Here is a 23,120-nt window from a genome sequence, read left to right as displayed (position 1 = left end):
AGCTGCAGCTGAAGCTCCCCGTGGGCTTAGTCATAGATTTATACATAGTTTATTTAAAATAGCATGTTCATCTATAAATGTTGCAATTGGAGCGCATTTTCAGTTGTTGGATTGAAGCTGAAGTATGAGTGTTGTTGCTCGTTGGCCCAGGGCCTTGCTTGAATGCGGATTACGGATCGTGTTGTTTTTGGGTACGTGGATGAGCATACATTTAATGGCAGTCAACCGGGCCATGTGCTCCCAGTTGCTGGTGGGGGGATGATGTTCTGCCGCTACGGTGGTATCATCAATCTGTGGGATCGCTGCAAGAGTACTCACATTTTATTATCCGAAATTCACTTAAATGCATGTTTAATGCTTACCCTGAATAGGTCTTTGGATGCTGCGACGTTAGGTCATCATCCTGGCTGCCCAGAGCCTTTTTCACATACTGCAAGTGTAGGTCAAAGGTCAATTAAAGTGGTACCAAGTATTTTTTGAATGAACAAAAACCTACCATGGGATTCAATATGATCTCCTCTTCCATTTTATTGATTTGTTTAACTAGATCCAGAACCTGCGTTATGTTCGTTTGCACATTTACGAACATGTCCGGTGAGTTGTATTTCTCTGGATCGTCTTTGAACAAAACCATGCCGTCCTTTTGATTGATGCTTGCGTAGATTTCCCCCGATTTTATCTGTCCACAGGGTATCACATATATGTTCGATATATAGCAGCGTGAACATACTCAACACCATTTCCATTTCCACTCACCATGTTCAGGATATAGCGTTCTGCCTCGGCTGCACCGGACAGCTGCACACGACTGGCCACATCGCTTAGGGAGAGCGTCAAGAAGGTTTTCGTCAGCCGCTTTATGTTCCGCTTGTACAACGAGGTGGCCACCTAAACCCACACAAAAGATCTCTTAGCAATAATCCTTGTGGGGGGGGAATCTACTCCATCGATCTACTTGCCTGCTTGGCCAGACCCATGTTGCTATCACGTGTAAATGCTTCACTGTACTTGAGGATGAGGATGCGCAGCTCTTCGCTGGAGGAATTTGCATACACATTAACCAGATCGTGATAGTGACTGGCCATTGGCTTCATGAAGCGGCCAATAACCTGTGTGTTTTTTGGTATAAAAACTATCTGTAAATGCGAATAGGATGTATGTAGATTAGGTTAAAAAGGTTGGACACAAAACTCTCTCTCTCTCTCTCTCTTACATTGCCCTCTACGATGAGCGAAACCATAAGAAACTTTTTGTACGCCTCCAGCATAATGTGCGACATGGCCATGGCCGGAGTGGTGATGCACACCTCAAAGAAGTACAGGGCACGATCGTAGTTCTTCACAGCCGTGTAGATCATGCCGCCGTAGTAGTAGAACAGCAGAAAGTACTTGGCATCGTTGTTGGCGTCCTGCAAGGCAATCAATCGGATTAGAATCGGCCGAAATTGAAACGTGTATGTCCTCTCACCACCGTGTGTTGGGACTGCTGCTGCTGCTGGGTCTTGCATTCGGCGGCCGCCGTGGATATGTCGGTGATGTCCGCGTCCAAGTAGGCCAGCACCAGATTGAAGTTTTTCGCCTTCAGGCTCAGCAGGCAGAGATCGGCGTGTATGGGGGTAAGCTGTGTGTCCATTTGGCGGATCTGATCAACGGCCCGCGCCATGATTTTAATGCCCAGAATGCTGAGGTTCTTCTGCACCAGATAGTCCGTGAACAAATGGCAAGTTTCGTAGACTGTGCAGAGGGTAATTATAGAGTAGAGTGTTAGTTTTGGCAATCAGTTGTCGAGTGGACAGACAGTTCTACCCACAGGCGCATATGGCGAATCGCAGCTGCTCCACATTGTTGCGGTGGACAAAGTCGCGCATCAGCTGAATGATTTGCACAGGCTCCGGATTGGCGGTCGCCGCACTGTGCAGCTTCGCCAGCAGCACATAGAGCACGCCCAGCGTATGCTGTTGCACGTCGAGCGTCTCCAGCACATTGTCCAGTATGCTCCAGTTGCGGGCCAGAAGCGATACCGAATCTGGCAGATCGTCGGCCAGCTCCCTGAAGCTGCCTGCAATCCAAAAAGAGAACAGTCATGTCATGCATAAACAAGGCGCATAAATGCGGAGGCGGAGGCCGAAATTCGCATCTTGCCGGAACACTGACCGCACCGGCCTGCCCCAACCACTTACCGGACGCGCTCATCGTGCGCACTTGATTCACAAAGTTTTCCAGTGCGCTCCCCATATTGGCTAACTCCGAGGACTCTACTTGATGGCTAATTATTTATGAAAAACGGCAATTGCTTATGGAAAACCGTAGAATAGTCGCACAATACAAGGAGCTAGAGGCCGCAAAAAAAAAAACTCGCAAGCAGTGTGACCAAATATACCGCCATATACCGATGTATCGTAAATATCGAAGTCCTGCTCAGCTCTAGTCCAGCCCAACTTCGCAACAACACAAATTTGTTAAATGTGGAAAAAAACAGGATGTCTGGCTATGGCAGCAAATTGGAATGCAAGAAGCGCCTGACCGAGGACGAAGCGATGCAAATGATCTACCATGGTAAGGCGGAAATTGTTTCTTTTGTGACTTTCGCTGTAATCATTTCATTTGCAGCAGCGCCCACCAACAAACAGCCAGCTCAGAATCGTCTGAAGCGCTTGCAGACGAACTTGAAGCGAGTGCAGGACAAGAAAGCGAGCAAGGACAAGCCGGACAAGGACAGTAAGAGAAGCAATCAAAATGCCTCCACGTCAGCCTCCCAGACAACCAGCAGTGCAGCAACTTCAGGCGCCTCACATGGTCGCAGGTCCTTGACCTTCGCCACGGCGCTGACACCAGAAACATCACGCTCCTCACAGAGTAGCAAGTCGCTGACACCAGAGACGCCACGCACCTCACAAAGTCGCAGATCAAATGCCTTTGCACCGTCGCCATCGCCAACGCCGTTGACACCGGAGACGCCACGCACCTCACAAAGTCGCAGATCAAATGCCTTTGCACCGTCGCCATCGCCGTTGACATCAGAGACGCCACGGTTCTCACAGAGTCGCCGATCAAATGCCTTTACACCGTCGCCATTGTCGCTGACACCAGCGAAGTCTATACGCGAGCGCCTCAGGGATCAGGCGAAGACCTGGCAGAAACCCAAGGCGCTTCTGGATTCCAGCAATCGTCTCCAATCGGGTAGCTCGACAAGTGGTAAGCGCAGTGAATGATTGCAGTTTCTCCCCCGCCCTTCTCAACCAGAGTCTCTTCCGATGCAGCCAACCAGCGACTAACGCAATTGCGAGCTTCCTTGGGGCAACAGGCGAAGCAGGAGACCAAGGAGCGCAACAACAACGACTGTCCAATACTGCCACCAGCTATACCGAATGCATTTATGGGCAAAAAGGCAAAGCGAGCAGAACCCGAGCCAGAGCCGGAGTCGGAGCCAGAGCCGATGGACTGGGAAGACTGTGATCTGGTAATACTAAACCGGAAATCGGAGGACGGCGAGTTGAATGAACTGCCCGCCCGTCGCTTGGAGCACATGTACTTTGTACTCGACACAAATGTGCTCATGCACAACTGCTCATTTGTGGAGGATCTCACGAAAGTTGTGCTGCCTGGCACCGTGGGCAGCATGCTGTTCATACCGTACATAGTGATCAAGGAGCTGGACAGGCTCAAGGTCAGGCAGAACGATGACAATATGAGACGCGAGATGGCTGTTCGTGCCATTCGCTTTCTAAACACCAAATTTGATGAGAGTCTTGAAATCCAAGGTGAGAGTCCGCCTGCATGTTCTTTTCCGCTGGCTAACGTGCGAGTAATTCCTTTATTTATCAGCTCAATCAGCCTTGGAGGAGTCGGAGCACCTAATTGAAGTGGATTGTGGCGATGATAGCATTGTCAACTGCTGCCTACAGCTACAAAGAGAGGTGCCACACATGATGCTGCTGACAAATGATGCCAATTTACGCCTGAAGGCCAAGTCCTCGGCCATACCGGTATCCACGCACTCCGACCTGAAGGCCGCCCATCCCGATGAGTTTGCAGCTCTCGAGTAAGTGGTACGAGTCGCACGAGTGACGAGGAACACCAAAGACTGTGTTTGTGATAGGATTCAACCGAAGCCTGTATGCCATACGAGTGTATACAAAAGTCAAGCCACTGCACCGCGGCCAACATGAAGTACAACCCCAAAACAATATCAAAATAATTATATTTAGATGTACATATGTGTATATATATACCAGTTAATAGCCACCCACCAGTGATGTTCACCACATGGAAAAGTTTACGTGGCCTTTGTCGAACGGAAGACTATTTTTGATACTGAAATAAAGTGAAGTAATGAAATCTGAGATAAAGCCCCATAAAAAGGAAAGGCAGTGCAGTGTAACTATAAAACTGAAATGAATCAACAATTATGGGAGCCATTACGTTTTAACTGAATATTTAAATTCTATTTTGCATAATTCGTTCTTCTGAAGTCTGACAAAAGCTGATAGAACTGAAATGCCGATATATATACATCGATATATTATGTTGCATACAGGGTGACTGTATTGGGAAAATGGTATTTAATGGTAATGGTATTTATTTTTTTTCCCGAATGGTATTTTTTATCGTTATCGGTGCTGTCACGCTGATGCCGGCGTAAAGTAAATGTAAACAAAAAAATTCGCAATTATATCTCAAATTAAGTAAAACATGGAGGCCCAACCTCGCATCGTGTATGTGTGCAGCTTGTGCCTTCGACAGTACGATCTAATGGAGGACCTGCGTGGTCACATGGTCTTCTACCACGGCTGTCAGCCAGTTGCTGGCCACAAAGCAGCAAAGACACCAACAAAAACACAATCGAATGCCGCCAGGAGCACCCTGGAGCAGCAAACTATTGACAGTCAGGCGGAGATTGCAGCCCCGCCACCGACAGATCTGCAGCCAATGCCATTTAAGGACTTTCGACTCGTACTGCGCGCCAATATGCGAGAGCCGTAAGTGTCCAAAGTGTCCTCCCACAAACTCTAATCGAATGGTATTCCTTTTAAGGTGTTCTGCGAGCAAGGAGTGTCTGTTCAAGTTTGAGGATGCCAGAAAAATGGAAGTGCATCGCAGATGCCACAAGGGCGGCAGTTTTTCCTGCTGTGAATGCGCCCTGGAACTGTCAAACTGGAGGCGTTGCTCTGCCCACCTGTGGAAGGTCCATCAAATCGATGTGGACTTGCTGCGCTGTCCCGCTCTGGAGTGCAACTACAATGCACCCGTGTCGGCGCTCGTCTGGCGGCATATGCGAGTGCACAAAAAGTGGCGCCCGAGGGTTCTCCGCTCTCTTGCAGCTGTCCAGCGAAGGCGGAAACTAAAGGAGCAGTCCGGGGAGCCGGCGTCTCAGCCAGCGGCACCACCTGCAACGCCCAAGAAGAACAAATACTATGCAGAGAAAACATGCGAGATTTGCAATCGTAGATTTGTCAATGGCAAAACGCTCTCCAAGCATGTGAAGACGGTGCACAACAAGATCAAGCCGTTTATATGCAATGTTTGTGGCAAAAAGACGGCGCGCAAGGCTAGCCTGATAGTGAGTGTGTGCCCCATGGCTATCCATTGGATTATCATTATATTTCCAACCATCCATTAGATCCACATGCGCCAGCACACCGGCGAGAAGCCGCTGCAGTGTGAACAGTGCAAGTTCTCAACGCGAGATCCCAGTGTCCTGCACAAGCATCGACAACGCCATGGCAGTGCGTCCAAGCAGCGCACCCTGAAGTGCGGCCACTGTGACTACGGCTGCATACAGGCCAATGCCTTGAAGCGTCACATGAGACTGAACCATGCCGATGCGTATCGCGATCTGTGCTGCGATCTGTGCAGCTACACCTCGATCAATGCCGAGCGACTGCAGGCACACAAGCAGGATCATCGCCAGGGTCTGATTACCAACTGTGAAGACTCCATGGATGCGGCACGGGCAGTCGGCTTCAAGTATCCGCGCAAGCTGAGCGACAAGAACAACGAGGTACGTGGGCCAAGGTTTATCGTCCATTTAAGGTTCATTTTAATGTGTATGAATAGATATCCGCCGATTGCTTTATGCCGCTGGAGAGCGTTGATTCGCTGCCACATGAGCCAGCCGTGGACACGGGCGGTGTAACCATACCAGCGCCCACCTCAGACGACACACAGTTTCCCACTTACTTGAAGGATTAAATGCATCTTTCTCGATGATGCCTGTGCATGCATATATCCATGTTTTAAGTGTGTTTTGTAATTCCAATTCGCTGCAAAGAGTTGTTTGGTTAGCGGGGTTGTGACGTAGGGGGGGGTGGTGTGAAATAATGTTCTCGTTCAGTTTTTTTTCTGGGGGATTTAAATGCTTGTTTATTAAGTTGTTCAGTTTTTTGTTTTGATTTAATTTTAATATCATTTTAGAATCTGATATGATTTCTTGTTTTTTTTTTTTGCAACATTTTGAATTTAAGTCAATGCTTTTTTGGGTTTATCGTGTTCCGTGTTTATCCACCGTTACGTTACGTTTTAGATTTCGATTTAAACTAATTTAAAATTTAAAATTCTAATACTCATACGCATCCCAATCCCATTCAATCCAATCCGGATTCAAGATCGCTTTCGTTTTGCTAAGTCTAAGTTTACGACAAAAATTGTTTCAATTCGGGCAGTTTGTTTTTGTTTGTTTGTTTGTCTTGCTAATAATCAGTTGGTAGATCTTGGTTAATCTTTTAATCTTTAGTTAATTCGTTTAGTAGTTGAGCTTTAGGTTTGGTTTTAATTAATGTTATATTATTTATTTAGGATCATCATCCAGAGATCTGATAATATATTCTAAAATTATTTATCTGCTGTTCTCGCTATAAGTAAGGGCGGGGGCAGGGAGAACAAAAGAAGGTTCCTCTGAGCCACAAAGAAAGGGACTTTGAACGTTTATTGTCTGAGTTTGATTCGAATATCAAAAGATGTTCACAATATTCATGGAGTTTTATTTTTTTTTGTGGAAGAATGATTTTTGTAATGGAAATAAAACGCTCAATGTAAAATTGTTAATATCATACAGCTTCTATTCGATTTTATTTACAGTTCTTCACAAAGGAAAAAACAAAACGAGTTTCAACAAAAATGCATTTTTCAATCAACTGCAGAGATTCTGCATACTCTCTGTGTGCTTGCTTGCCTCTTTGGAGTCCCAGTCCCTGATCCCTGCTCCCTCTCCTTCTGGCCCCGGCCGGGCATATATTGGCATTGCCTCCCTTGCTCGCTCTTCCCTTGTGCCTTTAGATCTTGGTCTCAACGCTGGCCTTTTTCTTGTGACACAAAAAAACAACAACAAGAATATTCAAAGAAAGAATACAAAATAGAAAAAAGTATTCGATTAAGTAAGCTGCCATTGAGCCACGGGCCAACAAGAACGAGACGAGGATTAACCATGCAAAAGATTTTGGTTTTTTTTTTTTTTGTTATTTTTTTTGGTGTGAGGGAGCAGGCGCTAGATGGATGTGGTCTATGTCTATGAGAGCGAACAGTGCACACTATTGAAGACAACAAAATGGGCGTGATATTGAGTATGACTTTCACTTTGACTTTCATCTTCGCCTTGGCTACAACTCCGATTACGACGTACGCACTAACTCTAAGTTCTTGGCTTTGATTTAGCTTTGATTATGCTGATATTATCCATGATCACTACAACGTCTATTAAACAACTAACGAATTCATCTAGCTTCTATATATATATATATGTATATTGACATATTCGCCTACACCCGAGCTCACACTTCCTCTACTCCGCTGATCCACCTGATCCACATAACTGGCGACTACGATGCATCCCATCGTCCATCCATCCATCAATCTTAAAATGTAAAATATTCACTTTTACTTGCCACTTACAATCTACTTGGAGTTGTCGATTAAACCTCCTATTCCCCCATTTGCTTGCTTTGTTTCTTTTTTTTTTTTGGTATATATTATAATTATATTTACTTTTTTGGTTTCTTACTTGTGCGCCGCATAATAAATGCTGTGGGAGTTTCTGAAACATTCCCCAAAATAAACTACGCTTCTCCCAACGATCCCATTCGATCCTCTCATTCTCTACCTTCCGATTAGTCAGTTTTTGATTAGCATAGTACGAGAGACACTTAAAGGCTATTAGGAAACAGTTGTATCTACATAGGTCTATGAGTAATCTGCCATTAAAACCAAAGACACCCAAAACCTAGTGGAAGTTTTAACTGATCAGAGTCCACTGTCCACTGTCCATTCTCCGTTCCGTTTCGTTCCGTTCTGTCCTGTCTGTTCCGCCATCGTATTTATGTACAGTCTGTGTCACAGAGGATCAGATACGATCAGCTCAGGTTAGGTTTGGAAATCATATCGAAAATACATACGAAAAAATCCTAGGCCTAGAAAAATTGCTTATAAAATTGCGCGACAATACAAAAACAAAACAAAACAACAAAAAAAAAAAACACCAACGATCCAGTCACGATGCGGAGTCTCGCGATCTTTCTATAAGTGGGTATAAAATGCAGAGATTAAATACAAATAGAACCAACGAAAACTGTGGCCATCTCTTGCGATATCTGCGCGGGTTCTTTTGTTTCACTTTCTTATAAATGCATTTCTTTAAAAAACAGATGAACGAGTCTGATTTTGATTCTGGTATTGATTTTTGTTTTTGATTTCAAGATACGAGTTTTGTTTAGGTTTTTTGTTTTTTGTTTTTTGTTTTTGATCATTTCATTGTTGCGTTTCGCATTTGCTTTCAGTTTTGTGTGTGTGTGTTTCAGTTCCGGGGCACAATTCTGCACGTTAGTGGGGCCGTCGAGCACTCAGACCGTGGTCACACGATCGATCTCAACATAACGCACAGAATTGTCGTTTTGTCAGCAAATCACCTCCTTTTCATCCAGCACAGCCGTATCCATCGAGCTGAGCGACTTGAGGCGCGTCTGTAGCACCGATGCGCCGCGAAATTTACGTTTGATTTTCCTACAAGCGAAAGGCCTCTCAATGTTAGATCATTTTATCAACATGGTCGATCAATGTTCGACTCACTTGTATGCAAAAGCAGCAAATGCACAACACGAGAGCACAAAGATCAGACAGAGCGTGGCCAGAATTTCAACTGGTAGCTTCATCAGCGCCGAGCACTGCAGGAAGGCCTCATCATCGCCAGAGGGACAATGGATGACGCCATCACACCAAACGCTGGCATTCACGCAGGCCCCCAGCTCCGGGCACTTGAACTGGCAGTCCTCTGTGGGTTTAAACAGGATTAAGCAAGCGAAATTAAGCTTAACATTCAATGGAAGAATCAAACTGCTATGTCATACCCGCCATGCTGAGCGTGGGCCTGGGCACCAGCTCCATCCAGTTGAAGGTATACTCGCCATTGCCGGGCCGCAGAAACTCCACGCTGATGGCCCTGGACCGGTTGATGAGTGCAAAATTGGGTCGCTCGTTCCAGCCAGAGCTGAAGATCTCCACAAACTCATAGCCATTCGAGTCGGGGCTCAGCGGACAGGCCACAATGGTCAGACCTGGCAAAGAGAGATAGACACATTGGAGGTTTGTTGCGAGAGTTTTGTGGCTTGGACCCCCCACCTTCTGAAGTAGTTAGCACGGCCCTCGACTTGGTCTCACAGCGCCAGGTGTCCGTCTGCAGGTAGGTCGAGTTCAGGGTCTTTGTGGGATTGTACTTGCTGAGGAAGATGGCCTTGAGGCGCACATACAGGAATTTATTGCCATTCGAGGGCTCAATCAGCCAGGGTCTGGAGCGGCATTCCACCTGCAAGTAGAACACGCGAATAAGCCTGGAATTTGGGCGGCTGTTCAGCTGCACTCACATCGCCAAAGGTCATGTCGATGGTGCCACTGGGTCCGAATTTGCGACGTCCATCCTTGCAGCTTGTGGGCGCCTTGACAAACTCAAACATTCCCTCAAAGTTCACCGTGTCCGGATCGTCCAGTGTGGTCATGTTCTGGGCAACGAAATGCACCTCCACATCGCGACCAGTCGACGTGTATTCCACGGGCAGATGGGACTGGTTCGAGGAGTTGCACACACAGCCACGATGCAGCAGAATCGAATCGTGATAGGGCCGCTCAAAGATCTGCAAACGAAGGCTCTTAGAACAGAGAGATCGGCTTGAAGAGTTTTATGGCCTGTACCTCAATCCGAACATTGGTGTCCCCGTAGCAAAAGGATCGATTGATGTCCTCGTCCAGCCGCGAGTAGCAATTCCGATTGGTGGTCGTCACCTTGCGCAGCTTAATGCGCACCCGCTCGCCCCGCTGCGCCTCAAACTTGTAGATGCACTTCAGGTGGCGAGTGCCGCCCCTGCCGAACAGAAAGATGTTGCGTACGCTGCGGAAGATGGCCGGATCCTTGCGATCCATCATGCTGCTGAGAAACTTTCGGTTGCAGTCGTGCTCGCCACCGCCCCACGGTAGGCCATCCTGATGCAGGTCAATGAACTCGTACTTTAGCTTAAAGTCGAGCGGTCTATGAGGCGAAACAAGAGACAGATCAAGGTACCAGTGCCAGGATAGAGGAGGTAGTCAGTCCCCTTCACTTACCTCAGCACTGTGGATTCGGTGTTGCGCAGCTCCAGTGTGATGGCATCGTTGCTGGACACGTAGCTCTCGGAGATGGTGCAGGGCCTGGCATAGGTCTCATTGATGTTGGAGCGATCGCAGGTGCGCGGAATTGTGCCGCGGCAGAAACGAGCAATCACATTGGTGGAATTATGGGCATAGTGGCCGACGGTATTGTAGCCGTTGCTCTCCGTAACGCTGAAAGGAAGGGAAACCCAGTTAGCTTGTAGCCCGAAGGTCAGCTGCCACGCTCCCAGTCACACTCACCAGTTGAGATCCTTGCACACAGGCGGATCCCTGAGTGTCCCATCCCAGATGCGCAGCATGCCGCTGCAGTCCTCTTGGGTCTGCAGCACGCCAATGGCACCCACAGATGTCTCATCCATCTGTCCAAACTCCGGATCCAGATTGAACTTCAGCACAGATATCCAGACCTTGAAGCGTGACAGCGGCTGGTGCATGCCCGACTGACTGTTGATGCGACGCGACAGACTCAGATGGTCGAAGGTCTTGAAGACGCCCATGCCCTGCAGGTGGTACAGACACGTGGAATTGGGGGCCAGCGAGTGCTTGGGATTCTCGAGGATGCCGCGACCAGCACCGCGTATCCAGAACTCGCAGGGTTTCTTGTTCTTCGAGTACGTTGGGCTCTGTATGTCCACGAACTGAACTTCGACCTGTGTGACGCCAAGAGAGAAGTGTGATTAACACGTCGCTGGGCGGGGGGGTGCACGGGGGGGATTCTCACCTCCAGCTGGAATCCGTAGAGTGGCAGCACCTGCGATGAGGTGCCCGTAAAGGTGCCAAACGGGGACGTGCTGAACTCGACCAACAATTCCGGGCCGCTGGAAACGGCCGCTGGCACTGCCTGACCACCGCCGCAGAACTTCAATATGATGGGGTCACGTGTGGTGTAGCCATCGTAGACGGTCACGTAGTCCTGCGGGTAGCAACAGACCAGGAAACAAAGAGCCAGAGACAGAAAGAGAGAGAGAGAAAGAGAGCAGAGTGGATGAGGAGAGAACGAAATGAATTAGACGAGCGACAAATGTGGGTGTTTTTTTTTTTTTTTTGCTGGGTGCACTGTGCCTTGTGCCCCCCCATGTGGAAGAGTGGGTGGGGGGCAGGGGCACTAAATAGTAACTGATGCCGAAGGCCGTGCAGAGCCGAAAAAAAAAATACGAGGGAGGGTGGGCAGAGGGTGATCTGTGGGAGGGGGCAGAGAGTGCGAAAGAGAACGGTAATTGCTGTAAAGAAGTGGGGACCTAAGTGCAGCTGGCAACACTGAGCTCTCTCGTATTACTTAATGGCCACTGGACGTATACGTGATTTTTGGTAACATTCCTCTTGGCCATAGCCATAAGGGAGGGGTTGGGGGGATGTGTGGCGGAGTGCCTCTAAGTAGTTGAGCACAATGGCTTTGATGTGTCCCGCCACTTGATGTCGTCCACTAAAATGTTAAACATTTTGGGCTCATTTAAAGTTTGTTTTTGAAGCATTTAAGCAAATGTGTTTATGCGGTGGTGTTCACGTGTTTATATGTATGTGCCTTAGCCCTCCTAAGTGTTGGCTATTAAAAGGCTTACGCTTGTCAGAAGCTTTAAGAACCCTTTTTTGATATGTAATGTGGTTTCCCGATGCTGATTAATGCTTCTTTCTGTTAGCCAAATAATTATTACTGCTGCGGAAATTCCCTAAAAGATGTTTTCCTTTTTTGTAGATGGCTGAAAATAGTTTCAGTTTTTCAGTTGCTCATTAATGTGGAAGCAGCTGGGGCGGCTGGTCTCGCACACTATGCCAATCAATCCTGGGCATAAATACATGAATTTGTGGCTGGCATAAACTCGCGCGTATTTATGTGCGGCGGTTACATCTGGCTGTGGCATTTTGCGCATAATTGTGCGCATTTTAATTGAGTTGGCCTTGCCACAGGCCATGGGATACGTATGTAGGTATCCAAAAGGTAATGGGATTGGGGTGTGTTGTGTGCCCCATGGCCATGGGCATGTCCTAATGCATGACAAATTAGTTTTGTGGCCAGCGACTTTCTGCATTAATTTATCTGAGGTTTCTGTTTGCTGGTCGCGGCGTTTGTTTGTGCAGCTGGCCGCAAATTTAACTATGGCTCCCAGACCACAGCCCACACAGCCCACACAGACCAGAATTCAGATTCGGAACGGTAGCTAGTGCCCCAGGCAGCTGTGGGCGGTTGTGGGTGGTGGCTCAGGTAATTTGTGACCACGAAATTTATTGAAATCGCGGCATTTGTACAAATTAGTGGAGACACAGCTGCACGGGAGGAAAGAGTCTCCGTGCCACCGATTACATATATCAGAGAAGTTTATGACTGCCCCCCCCCCACTAGTCCTTTTCATGCCCAGGGAGGTCCTAGACCTGGTCCTACCAGCCAGCGATTATTCACACATGCCGCACCAAAATGGCCAGCACTTTCGGACATTTTGGCTTAAGAGCGCGCGGACAAAAAAGAGGAACCAAAAAAAAAAAAAAAGAAAACGGTTGGTAAATGGGAGGAAGAGGAAGCGCAGGACAATTTGTGGGCAAAAATGCAGGCTCAGGGACAGAAGGACCGTGCAATCCCTGCAAATGGCGCCAAACGTTTCGAGCGGTTTGCTTTCCGACTGAATAAGCAAAAAGTAAAGGGGTTAGCCGGGCACAGATCCATGTGGCCTGGCCACAAGGATTTGCACGCGCCTTGCCTCTGCCACAACGAGCATTTAATGGCAAGTGCTAAAGGGAGAGGAATTAGTGTCCCATTTCAGGGGGCAGCATCCCTTGAATCCTTGAGGATTTTTGTTGCAAAGCGAAATTGAATAGTTGCCCGATGACTAAATGGACTTAAACTAAAAGCAGACAGACAGACAGACACACACCGAAAGCAGCAGCAGCAGCAGCTGGAGCTGGAGCTGGGAGCTGAGGCTGAGGCTGCATGGAGGATCAGCTTAAAGAAGAAGTTTGAATGCCCAGCCCCCGGAAGTGGGCGGCAAATCCATCAGACAGCGCATGGCCATTCAGCGCAGTCTGTTCCCTGGCTTTGTATGATGAATGCCCCGGGGCAATTATTTACATGAGACCCAAGCACGTTCGTCCACTTTCCTAATGTCCTTGATGAGGGGCCAAGCCTCCCCCAATTCCCCAAACCAACTGCCGTCTCTTTTGTGTGCGATTTATGATGTGCGTGCCAAGTGTTCATTAATATAAATCCAATGACAGATTTGTACCCTCCCCACCACCGACCACTAGCTGCTGTCTTTGTGTGTGTGTGTGTGTGTGTGTGTGCTGTGTTTGTGTGCTGTGTTTGTGTGCTGTGTGCTAATGAATATATTATCCAGTCCATAGATAAACCATAGATTTCGATTTACCCAGATCATTTTTGATTTGTTGTCTGAACCGTTTTGCCTGTTCCTTTCTGTTTTGCTTCTATTTGGGGTGGGGGTGTGCATACATTTGGGGTTGATTAATTGCTTCAAATAGCCAAAGATGACAAATAATTGTTGCTAATAGAAGGGTGGGGGACACAGAGAGAGTGGGGTATAGATTGAAAGAGCAATGTGTACGGGGCGGGGAGGGTGTCAAGTGCTGTCTATCTTCTAAAAAAAACTACAACTATGAAATTGCTTTGGGGGCTATTCGTGGTTTGGTTTGTGGCAACATGAGAGTTAGATTGATTTTGACTGGAGGAGCGAGCGAGCGAGCGAGCGAGCAGCAGGAGGATTTGGCATTTACCGTCGATTTCCATCTGGGTTTAACACTTTCCTATTTGGAGAAAATATACATACACATTTATAGGTACTTTGAGCATACAATACATATACATACATACTATCATATATACATATAGATCTCATACTAATTGTGGTGCATTTTTGGACGAAATGTGTTGTGTGGTTTAATAGGGAAGATTTAAATTTTACGGCAGAGTTCAAAGTTCTGAGGCGACTTGAGGGCAGCGTATAATGCAGGCATACAGCAGGTTGCATTTTACAAAATTTCAACAGTTTGTTGCCCCCCCCCCCCCCTTTTAGAGCAAAAATATAACGCGGAAAATTCGGAACTGCAGCCTAGGGTAGAAGGGTTCTTTGGTGCTTTTTTATAGTTTTAAATTTGTTTCCCCCTTTCAATATACATTCAAAGGGGAGCATAGAAGCTTGAAGGCATTCCAAAGCGTAATCTGAATTTTGATATATTTTCCACTTTCTTTCTTCCAGTCTCCCCTTTTTTTAAAAGATTTTCCCGCATTGCATTTACACTCTAAATAGCCCTAAATGGCAGCGTGGAAATTCGAGTACATATTCGTGGGCCTAAATTATGAATTTCCACTGGTTCCCATAGGCTTTCTCTTCTCTTGGAGATCTGCAGCCCTTTTGCCTGCATTTCTTGGCCCATTTCAACAGCTCCTTTCAGTTGCTGGCTTAATTTTTAACATCATTTGAGTATTATCATTAAATCACGCTTCCTTGGAGCCGCTCCAGGAAACACTTCCTCTTCCTGGCAAGCACATCCCTGCTCGGTGCATTTTTCTCTGCTGTCATCCCCAGGCTTATCCCACATTTTGCATACACAGCGCTCATTAAGAGCTCATCCAAAAGTTGGCCCTTGCAGCTGTGTGGATCTCCATCTTTCCCCGCTGACAAACAAAAAAGAGCCTACGAAATTAACACTTCCCGCGACTTGCAGGGAGATGCCTATCGAATGCTCAAGGCACTGTGGAATGGAGCGACGGACTGTACTCGGACTCGGACTCGGACATGGACAAGGACGCTGCCACACACAATGGCAGCGGGAAAAGATGGAGCTACAGATAGGGGGTAAGAGGTAAGAGGTAAGAGGGAGGGCGAAGTACCGTGCAAACAACTGATTTCAGATTTTTGCTCATTTCTTTTTCAATTTGTCGTTTTTTGCGCAGTCCCTTGTCCCGCTTCCCGCTGCCTGCTGCTCCGCTGGCCAATGGGTTCGGTTCAGTTGATGCCGTTTGTCCAGTTGGCTCTGTTTGTCGGCCACTGGCCAACAGAGGAAGTAATTTTTATGCTGGATCCCTCCCTCTCTCTCTCTCTCTCTTGTTAAAGTTGGCAAATGCAAACACAGAGAAGCTCATTGGGCAGGGAGCAGGAGCAGCAGCAGCAGCAGCAGCAGCAGCAGCAGCAGCAGCAGCAGCAGCAGCAGCAGCAGCAGCAGCAGCAGCAGCAGCAGCAGCAGCAGCAAGAACCAGGCACACAGTCACAGATACAGATACAGAGAGAGATAGAGAAAAAACAGAGGGACAGAGACAGACAGAGAGAGAGAGAGAGAGAGTGAACATTTAAAGGCAGATTTAATTACCTGAATGTAATCGCAGTCGTTCCATGTTTTCAGCCTCGGCTCAAACTTCTTGTCCTTGTCACTGACGCTGGGCGGTGGCGCCATTTTGTTGGCCGCCGCCGTTTCCTGTGTAGAGATCCAAACCAGATTGCCCTTCGTCTGTTTGACTAGAATCAGAGCGTGTTTGCCATGGGGCACGTCGTGCTGTGTGGACAGTAGAATTAAATGCAAATTAATGAGCCACGAACTGAGCACGGCCAATATTTTTTGTACGTTTTGCACGCCCAGATGCCCAGAGCTAAAAACAGTAGGATTAATTGCAAACATTCAAATGGCAGCTACCTATATATGGGATTTTCGAAGCTTAAGAGCTGATTTTGTTCGGTGACTCAATGGAGGGATTTTAATTAAAATGTAGCTAAAATATTCAGTGGGCCTGTATTCTATTTTGTTGATTGCTCTGTATATTATTTAAGCACTGAAAACTTATCCAAAGTGATGTGCTGTACCCCTGGCAACATGTTTCCTTGCCTGTTCGATACTTATACATATATAAAAATCTCTACTCGAGAGTCTAACATTTATTTCTGCCCTCTTCAAACTTCGAACACTACAAAAACTTTATCAAGGGGCAAACTTTTAACTTATTGTAAGCCCGACTTTGTTTTTTTCTTGTGCTGTGGCACCTACTAATATTCAAGTATGCGTATTTATTTTTTGTAATCATTTCTAAATTTGCTAAAAATATGTGCAGGCTGCGAGAGGGCGCAGATAGACCCAAAAAAATGTTCCATAAAAGTTCAACAGCTAATAAAAAAAATGTTGTAAATTGTCTAGAGAGGAAATCCGTCACAATGCCAATGGCAAGGAGTCCTGTGCAGTCAGCCCGGCTTTGGGCCGGAGAGATATTAAAAAAAATGCCAAGCAGAACGGAGTGGGAGAGTGGTGGGGCAGTGGGGTGCTGCCGCTCCCTCAGTTAATTATAATAAAAGCTCATTCTATTTTGGAATGTAAATTGCTATTTAATTTTTTGCTCTCTTGATATTTGAACTTTGTTGTGGCATGAATAAAAATAAGGCAGAGCGAGAGGGAGAGGGAGAGCAAGAGCAAGTGATGGCAGAACGTAAACGATATTGTGGTATTTTTATGGGCACAGGACGAACGAAGGATAAAACCGGGCGCCTTAATGCGGCTGAGGAAATTGTCTGACAGGCTAACCTTTCGCTTGCTTCCTGGGCGAATCCCAGAGAAGCGGAACAGGAGTCGGGACCCCAGAAGGCGCAGGACAGCAGCCAGCGAAAGGGACAGGGACAGGGAATGCGACAGGAGTTTAATTTCCTTTTAATTGTTTCGTTGTTCATACCTGACGCACGGCATAGTAGCAGGTGAGATTCCGGGGATAGATGCCCGGATAGTTGGGCGACTGCAGGCGACAGGTCTTCTTGTCGCAGTCACTGAATATCCTCGAGCAATATGTGCCCGGTATGAGATCGCCTGTGTGTCAAAGAGAGAGAGAGAGAGAGAGGGAGAGATTATGCTTATCCGTGTCACTATTCTCTCTTGCAACATACCCAAATAGTACTTGGGTTCGGTGTAGTTCTGCTCGTCCTTGGCCAGCGACTTCTCCAGCGAGGCCATGAACGTCTTGTTGTTCACATACGCACTGAACAGGCTGAAGTCCTGCCCATACCGATCCGACCGTGCGCCGCTCGAGTTGGTAAAGTCCTCCAGGGCGCCGCCATCCTGTTGGTGCTGTTGTAGCTGCTGCTGTTGCTGTTGTAGCTGCTGCTGCTGTTGCTGCTGATTGAGGAAACTGCTGCGGTTGTGCCACTGGGCGAGCTCTGCAAAGGAAGTGGCAAGCGGATTAGGTATACGGAATCCAATCTTGTCTCTGTGCTGCCACCCACCTGCCAGCTTAATGCCACCGTAACGGGTGACGGCACTGTCGCGGGACAGCACCTTGTATCGAATGCGAAAGTCGAAGTTGTAGCCGCTTTGATCCCTCGCCAGTCTGCCCAAAATAAAAAAAAAAGAAGGAAAACAGACACAAAAGGGAGTTGTCGCTGTGTCACAAAGGGAAGACTTGGTCTTCGTGGCCAATGTCCGTGCTGGCCGGATCATACCTGTTCAGCTTGATGGTAAAGATGAGGGAACGCGTCTCGCTGTAGAAGAGCACTGGGCCCCAGGAGCTGCCGCACCACATGCCCCCGATGGGGGTGCGGGCCGACTCCGCTATCTGCATGTATCCATCCGGGCAGCCCTCGTGCACGTACGAGGTGAACCTGCCAATGGTGAAGCTGTCCAGGGTGACCTGGTCAAAGAAAGGGAGACAGCGATTCGCACAATGAAATATTTACAGAGCGTAGGGTACGGGGGTAGGGAGGTAATGAAGTTTCGGTTGGAGTACAAGTATATCAGTGCAGGGCAGGGCAGGACAGGGCAGGACAGGGCAGGAACAGGGCAGGACTCTCTCAATGAATGCCCTCGGGACGCACTCGAGCGTGCCAAAGGCTTTGGCTTACTGGCTGCTCCTGCTCCTGCTCCTGCCCCACCTCTTGCCTCTGCTTCGAGGTGTGAAGTGGCGTAATAACTAACAGGCGCCGGCACTTGCTTCCTGCCAGTCCAACCGGCAGGAGGCGGAGGCTGCCACAGCCACTGCCCTGTCAGTTGAAGTCACGCCTGGTTGTGCTGCTGTGCTGGGGCCAGTCCGAAGAGGATTTGCAACGCTCCAGTGGGTGGCTTTGAAATCAATATTGCCTGTGCCTCGACTCTCTCTTCATTGTTGTTGCTTATCTTTTAATGGCTTAGTTTATCCCGTTTACAAAATGAAATGTGAAAGGTATCAGCCAGGGGCTGGGGGGTGGGGATTGAAATGGAGCCTGGCACTGGGCCACTGGGAGACTGGGGACTGTGGGACTCACCTGCACCACATCGCCGTGCTGGCCGCCTGCCGCCGTGAACGTGAGCACACACACAAAGGGCACGCGATCCTGTTTGGGTCGGTGCAGCTCCAAGGAGTACGTCTGTCCAATATCTCCGTAGTATGTGCGATTACAGCCTGTGGGTGGGGTGTGGTGGAGACACAAATATATTAAATGCAATTAGCGTTAGTTTGGCAATTAGTTTGTTTGCCGCCGTGCCGCCGTGCTGCCAGGCAACCGCAGCCCCACCTCTAGCAGGTTGATGAGGCGCTACGTGGAATAGTCTGGCAATTGACACGCCATAAATCATCCACAGGGAACGCACACACAAGATGCCACTATGTACAATGTTACCAGAGGCATGTTATCCTAGCAGCGAGTTAACAGCAAAGTTACCGGAGGCATGTTAACTTAGCAGCGAGATAACAGCGAATGAAAACGAGAGTGAGATCTACACAACTACATATGTATGTATGTATGTATGTACATACGCTCTTGCTCGGCCACACACTTTCGCTTTCGTTCTTTGCTGGGAGAGCGAGAGTGAGAGAGCCGCCCACGCTGCTGCATTCTCAGCATGCAGTAAAGTAGGGAGAGAAAAGACGAGCAAAAACGAAGGCAGATCCGATCTCGAAGAAGAGCTTTGAGCTGCTTACGCATGCCCGGCCCTCTTATCACAGCGCTCTCAGTTCTTCTCCGTCCCTCTTTTAAAGCGGTCAATTAAAACGTGTTTTTCGTGAGGTGTGCACGCGTCCAACTGCACAGCCTATTACATACATTCATTTATACGCAGTATGCGAAAAAAGTATGATCTGCTGCCAAATTGAAGGTGAGTTCACACAATACTCAACATTATATTTACATTAAACACTTTAGAGAATCTTTTATACTTTTTGTGGAGAAATAACTGTTTAAGTTTTGGGTAATGCCAAAGTATATCTTATTATACATGCATAAAAACGGACGGATTGATGAATCCAATTTTTATGCTATTTTCTATATTTATATTTTCTTTTTCGGCGGTGCATTAAAGGAATGCGCTGTGAAGTTTTCCAGCAGGTGTACAATGTACAAACTAGTGTACTTTATACTTTATGCTGCTGAGCTCATTGTTAAGAAAAATCTATCATTTTGTTAGTTGCTGCAATCGTGAAGAGGCTGTCAGTGAAGAGGACATGCCGTTCTTTCCTCAATTGAGTAATGCATTTGCATGCATTGAGGATGGCGTGGGCGTTGGGACGAGTCCGGTCAGATTCCGAAGGATTTTAGAGGCTTATCAAACTGCAAAAGCTGCAGTATTCCTGCTACGTGAATAAGCTCTTTCTAGCCTTGTGGGACAGAGGATAGAGTAGGTAGAGGATGGTGTATAGTGTTCCACTCACTCCAACCAACACGAATCAACAATCATTTATGCTAGGAATTTTCCAATTAAATCTCCATTTAGAATGTGAATAAAAAATCAATCGATTTACATAGTTCTCTCCCAATTTAACTCGATTATGTATTCCTATTTGGAATTCCTTTTCATAATTGAATTGACCACAAAACTGCAATGATTTATGTTTGTGAGATTTGCATTTGGCTGGATGGAATCTGGCTGCTCCTGCTCCTTCTTCTCCTTTTCCTTTAGGTGTTGTGTGTTGTTGTCCCGTGCCCACTTGGATACCATGGGTCCCAAAAGTTAAGTGCAAGCAATTGTATTTTGCATGGAAATTGCCAATTTACCACTGGCATCTCGGCCAAGAGTCCTGGTGCGACTCCTAGGGCATTTCAATTAGTTTTATTAAAAATGCATATGAATCGTGCTGTGCGGTCCTGTCTGTGACGGAGAAGAAGTTATGGGTCCATAGAGAAAATGATTCAATTCGAATTGATTGCTAATTCCAAGGGAGGGGAGGGCAATGGGGCTGTTGCGTTTAGTGCAGCGCTTTCTCTGCATTCAATCAACCATCAATAGTCAATTAGATAATTATGGGTATTAGTTTGAACTAGCTGTAGGCGGGCGCATTTTCCTTTCGCTTGCCTGTCAGTCTGTCTGTTTATTTAGGGGCGAGAGTGACCAGTGAGTGCTATTATAATTGCCAGAGCAATAAAGCAAGAAAGGACACAATATAAATGTGGAAAGTGCCTCTGGTTATTATTATAAGCAACCAATTGGATTATTATTTTGATTATATTCAGACAGTTTCATTTTCTTGTTGCAAAAGCCTGGAAATTGAATTTCAGCACGCAAAACCACATATCGATACCACTATCGATTGCCTGCAAAAAGCGTTGCTGTAGAATTGACAGCTGTGCTGCGCCGTCTGTACTTTTTCATTGTCATCATCGGCAGCATTACAATTTGAGGTTAGCAATTGGATTTCTGCAATTCAAGTTGATTTATTCTTGAATTCATTCGAAAGTATAGTCGAAAGTCTTGCAAATTGCGAATAGATCATGTTCCGCAACCAATACGATAGCGAAGTCTCCGTGTGGAGTCCTCAGGGACGCTTGCATCAAGTTGAGTACGCAATGGAGGCCGTGAAGCAGGGCACTGCCACCGTGGGTCTCAAGGGTCGTGATGCTGTTGTTCTTGTGGCCCTGGGCAAGTCATCGGAGTTGTCTGTGGCCCTGCGCAAGATCATTCCCATCGATGAGCACTTGGGCATATCCATTGCCGGCATCACCGCCGACGCTCGTGTGCTGAGCCGCTATTTGCACTCCTCGTGCCTGAGCTATCGCTACGCATACGACGCCACTCATCCAGTGGAGCGATTGATGACGAATCTGGGCAACAAGATGCAGTGCACCACCCAACGCTACGATCGCCGTCCGTACGGAGTGGGCCTACTCGTTGCCGGGTATGACGAGAAGGGACCCAATCTCTATCAGGTCATGCCCTCGGCCGTCATCTACAACTGCAAGGCCCAATCCATTGGGTCACGCTCGCAGGGCGCCCGCACCTACTTGGAGCGCAATCTGAATGGCTTCTTGACCTGTTCCAACGATGAGCTGATTTGCCATGGCATACTGGCCATCAAAAACAGCCAACCCATAGACGGGACTTCGAGTGGAAAGGAGAAGGCACCGGTTCCATTCACCGTCACTGTGGCCATTGTCGCAAAGGATCAGCCATTCAAAATGCTCACCGCCGAGGAAGTCGAGAAGTACACCAACATGGCCAATGAGATGGGTGCTGCTGCTCAGCCCCAGCCACCCATTAACCCGGACGACGACGACGATAATGGCGATGACCGCCCACCAGTCGCACTCATTGAGCCGGAGGCTGGAGCGGCAGCTGACCCGCAACCAGATGTTGCCGTTATGGAACACTAACAAAGATTCACAAATGTATCCAAAAATGTTGGAATTTAAAAATCTCGCTTCTCAATTATCCAATATTTAAATATATACATATATTGGGTAAAAGACAGTGCCTTGTCCCTTTAACTCGACTTGCATTAAAATGGGTTTGACGTTTGATGTTGTTTATGTCGATACGTAAATGTATGAGGAATATTCCTTTTCATCGTATACTGTGTAGAACCTGTGAAAAAAGTCGAGCTTCAATAAGCTAGGGAATTGAATTTGGCATTTGTGCACCGGATACTGCCCTCAAATAAATACAAATACAAGGACGCCCACTCGATGTGCTCGTTGTTCAATTAAAAAATCCAAAGAGTGTTCGCTGCTGCCCTTATTCAACAGCAGACCTCTGCCTGTGTTGCCTCTGCTGCCTCATTGAATGTCATTGAAAAATACTTAATTAAATTCATCAACGCTTGACAGGAGCTGCCCGGCAGCAGCACCAACAGCAGCAGCAGGAGCAGGAGTAGGAAGGGAATTGTGGAGGGGCTTATAGGCAGCCAATTGGCAAAAGTGAGAAGTTCACTTTGCCGCCATTATAAGGGCCAATGGGTGGTGGGGTGTGGGTGTGCGAGCTGTGAATGGGTTGTGCGCGTGTGGAGTTGGGTGTGTGGGGGTGTAGTCCCTTAATTACATTTACACATGAAGGCCATGTTTACAGGAGCAGGCAATCGTGCCGTGCCGGGCTGTGTCGGGCCGTGCCATGAATTGGTGCACTGGACGGAGACGGAGATTACCGGACAGTTATAAGGTTTGACAAGCTTGATTGAAGCCAGGTGCGAGCTCCTGCCATGTGGCAGCGAGAGGCGTATCCTTCCCCCACCCCCCTTTGTCTGCCATCAATCGCCTGGCCAATTGGGCAAACAATGGCCTCTCGCAGTCCATTTGGCAGCTTCGTTTCTCATTATGCCGCCGCCCGCTTTACATAATTGCCTTT

At 47.5% G+C, this 23,120-nt stretch overlaps 5 protein-coding genes across 8 annotated transcripts in view; 3 read left to right on the top strand and 2 right to left on the bottom strand.

Annotated features, from left to right (window-relative positions):
• Window positions 1-26: 26 nt before the first annotated feature.
• On the bottom strand, window positions 27-2,348 carry LOC111073988 (COP9 signalosome complex subunit 3). Of its 2 annotated transcripts, none has more exons than XM_022366591.2 (9): window positions 2,180-2,348; window positions 1,810-2,058; window positions 1,468-1,733; window positions 1,214-1,408; window positions 960-1,136; window positions 757-888; window positions 497-679; window positions 363-430; window positions 27-302 (listed from the first exon to the last, which is right to left on the bottom strand). In XM_022366591.2, exons 1-9 carry the CDS (start codon window positions 2,232-2,234, stop codon window positions 287-289), a joined length of 1,341 nt encoding a protein of 446 aa, XP_022222283.1. In that variant the 5' UTR covers window positions 2,235-2,348; the 3' UTR covers window positions 27-286. The 2 variants fall into 2 exon arrangements, with proteins under 2 accessions (XP_022222283.1, XP_022222284.1); XM_022366592.2 differs by having other exon boundaries at window positions 1,471-1,733.
• Window positions 2,349-2,353: 5 nt separating this feature from the next.
• On the top strand, window positions 2,354-4,381 carry LOC111073991 (transcriptional protein SWT1-like). Its single transcript, XM_041594639.1, has 5 exons — window positions 2,354-2,555; window positions 2,610-2,904; window positions 2,980-3,194; window positions 3,260-3,760; window positions 3,825-4,381. Exons 1-5 carry the CDS (start codon window positions 2,480-2,482, stop codon window positions 4,043-4,045), a joined length of 1,308 nt encoding a protein of 435 aa, XP_041450573.1. The 5' UTR covers window positions 2,354-2,479; the 3' UTR covers window positions 4,046-4,381.
• A 218-nt stretch (window positions 4,382-4,599) lies between these two features.
• LOC111073989 (zinc finger protein 337) lies at window positions 4,600-7,048 on the top strand. The gene is made up of 4 exons (XM_022366593.2): window positions 4,600-4,978; window positions 5,034-5,559; window positions 5,620-6,000; window positions 6,057-7,048. Exons 1-4 carry the CDS (start codon window positions 4,692-4,694, stop codon window positions 6,189-6,191), a joined length of 1,329 nt encoding a protein of 442 aa, XP_022222285.2. The 5' UTR covers window positions 4,600-4,691; the 3' UTR covers window positions 6,192-7,048.
• Window positions 7,032-23,120, bottom strand: part of LOC111073987 — a 44,915-nt gene continuing 28,826 nt past the window's right edge. For 2 of the 3 annotated variants that reach the window (XM_022366590.2, XM_022366588.2), the window contains 17 exons: window positions 18,836-18,972; window positions 18,038-18,225; window positions 17,822-17,925; window positions 17,486-17,755; window positions 17,278-17,408; window positions 15,936-16,118; window positions 14,343-14,372; window positions 11,347-11,538; window positions 10,866-11,275; window positions 10,581-10,796; window positions 10,173-10,506; window positions 9,848-10,114; window positions 9,606-9,789; window positions 9,335-9,541; window positions 9,057-9,258; window positions 8,897-8,990; window positions 7,032-7,300 (listed from right to left, as the gene is read on the bottom strand). In XM_022366590.2, coding sequence (XP_022222282.2) covers window positions 7,271-7,300; window positions 8,897-8,990; window positions 9,057-9,258; window positions 9,335-9,541; window positions 9,606-9,789; window positions 9,848-10,114; window positions 10,173-10,506; window positions 10,581-10,796; window positions 10,866-11,275; window positions 11,347-11,538; window positions 14,343-14,372; window positions 15,936-16,118; window positions 17,278-17,408; window positions 17,486-17,755; window positions 17,822-17,925; window positions 18,038-18,225; window positions 18,836-18,972 — 3,179 coding nt within the window. In that variant the 3' untranslated portion in view covers window positions 7,032-7,270. The remainder of the gene's footprint in view (window positions 7,301-8,896; window positions 8,991-9,056; window positions 9,259-9,334; window positions 9,542-9,605; window positions 9,790-9,847; window positions 10,115-10,172; window positions 10,507-10,580; window positions 10,797-10,865; window positions 11,276-11,346; window positions 11,539-14,342; window positions 14,373-15,935; window positions 16,119-17,277; window positions 17,409-17,485; window positions 17,756-17,821; window positions 17,926-18,037; window positions 18,226-18,835; window positions 18,973-23,120) is intronic. The other variant, XM_022366589.2, reaches the window with a different exon arrangement.
• Window positions 21,137-22,323, top strand: LOC111073994 (proteasome subunit alpha type-1-like). The gene is made up of 2 exons (XM_022366600.2): window positions 21,137-21,184; window positions 21,246-22,323. Exon 2 carries the CDS (start codon window positions 21,275-21,277, stop codon window positions 22,151-22,153), a length of 879 nt encoding a protein of 292 aa, XP_022222292.2. The 5' UTR covers window positions 21,137-21,184; window positions 21,246-21,274; the 3' UTR covers window positions 22,154-22,323.

Source organism: Drosophila obscura, unplaced genomic scaffold (assembly GCF_018151105.1).
Source record: "Drosophila obscura isolate BZ-5 IFL unplaced genomic scaffold, ASM1815110v1 contig_30, whole genome shotgun sequence".
NCBI lineage: Eukaryota > Metazoa > Arthropoda > Insecta > Diptera > Drosophilidae > Drosophila > Drosophila obscura.
Note: the sequence above shows the minus strand (reverse complement) of the source record. Positions and strands in the feature narration are given on the sequence as shown.

Excerpts from the sequence above, each read along its gene's own strand:
- LOC111073994 (XM_022366600.2), top strand. The coding sequence starts at position 21,275 with ATGTTCCGCAACCAATACGATAGCGAAGTCTCCGTGTGGAGTCCTCAG.
- LOC111073988 (XM_022366591.2), bottom strand. The coding sequence starts at position 2,234 with ATGGGGAGCGCACTGGAAAACTTTGTGAATCAAGTGCGCACGATGAGC. Across the intron at positions 1,409-1,467 it reads AGCAGTCCCAACACACGGTG|GACGCCAACAACGATGCCAA; the intron begins GTGAGAGGACAT and ends ATTGCCTTGCAG. Across the intron at positions 680-756 it reads AACGCTATATCCTGAACATG|ATAAAATCGGGGGAAATCTA; the intron begins GTGAGTGGAAAT and ends CCCTGTGGACAG.
- LOC111073989 (XM_022366593.2), top strand. The coding sequence starts at position 4,692 with ATGGAGGCCCAACCTCGCATCGTGTATGTGTGCAGCTTGTGCCTTCGA. Across the intron at positions 4,979-5,033 it reads CGCGCCAATATGCGAGAGCC|GTGTTCTGCGAGCAAGGAGT; the intron begins GTAAGTGTCCAA and ends ATTCCTTTTAAG. Across the intron at positions 6,001-6,056 it reads TGAGCGACAAGAACAACGAG|ATATCCGCCGATTGCTTTAT; the intron begins GTACGTGGGCCA and ends GTGTATGAATAG.
- LOC111073991 (XM_041594639.1), top strand. The coding sequence starts at position 2,480 with ATGTCTGGCTATGGCAGCAAATTGGAATGCAAGAAGCGCCTGACCGAG. Across the intron at positions 2,556-2,609 it reads GATGCAAATGATCTACCATG|CAGCGCCCACCAACAAACAG; the intron begins GTAAGGCGGAAA and ends TTTCATTTGCAG. Across the intron at positions 2,905-2,979 it reads CGCACCTCACAAAGTCGCAG|ATCAAATGCCTTTGCACCGT; the intron begins ATCAAATGCCTT and ends ACAAAGTCGCAG.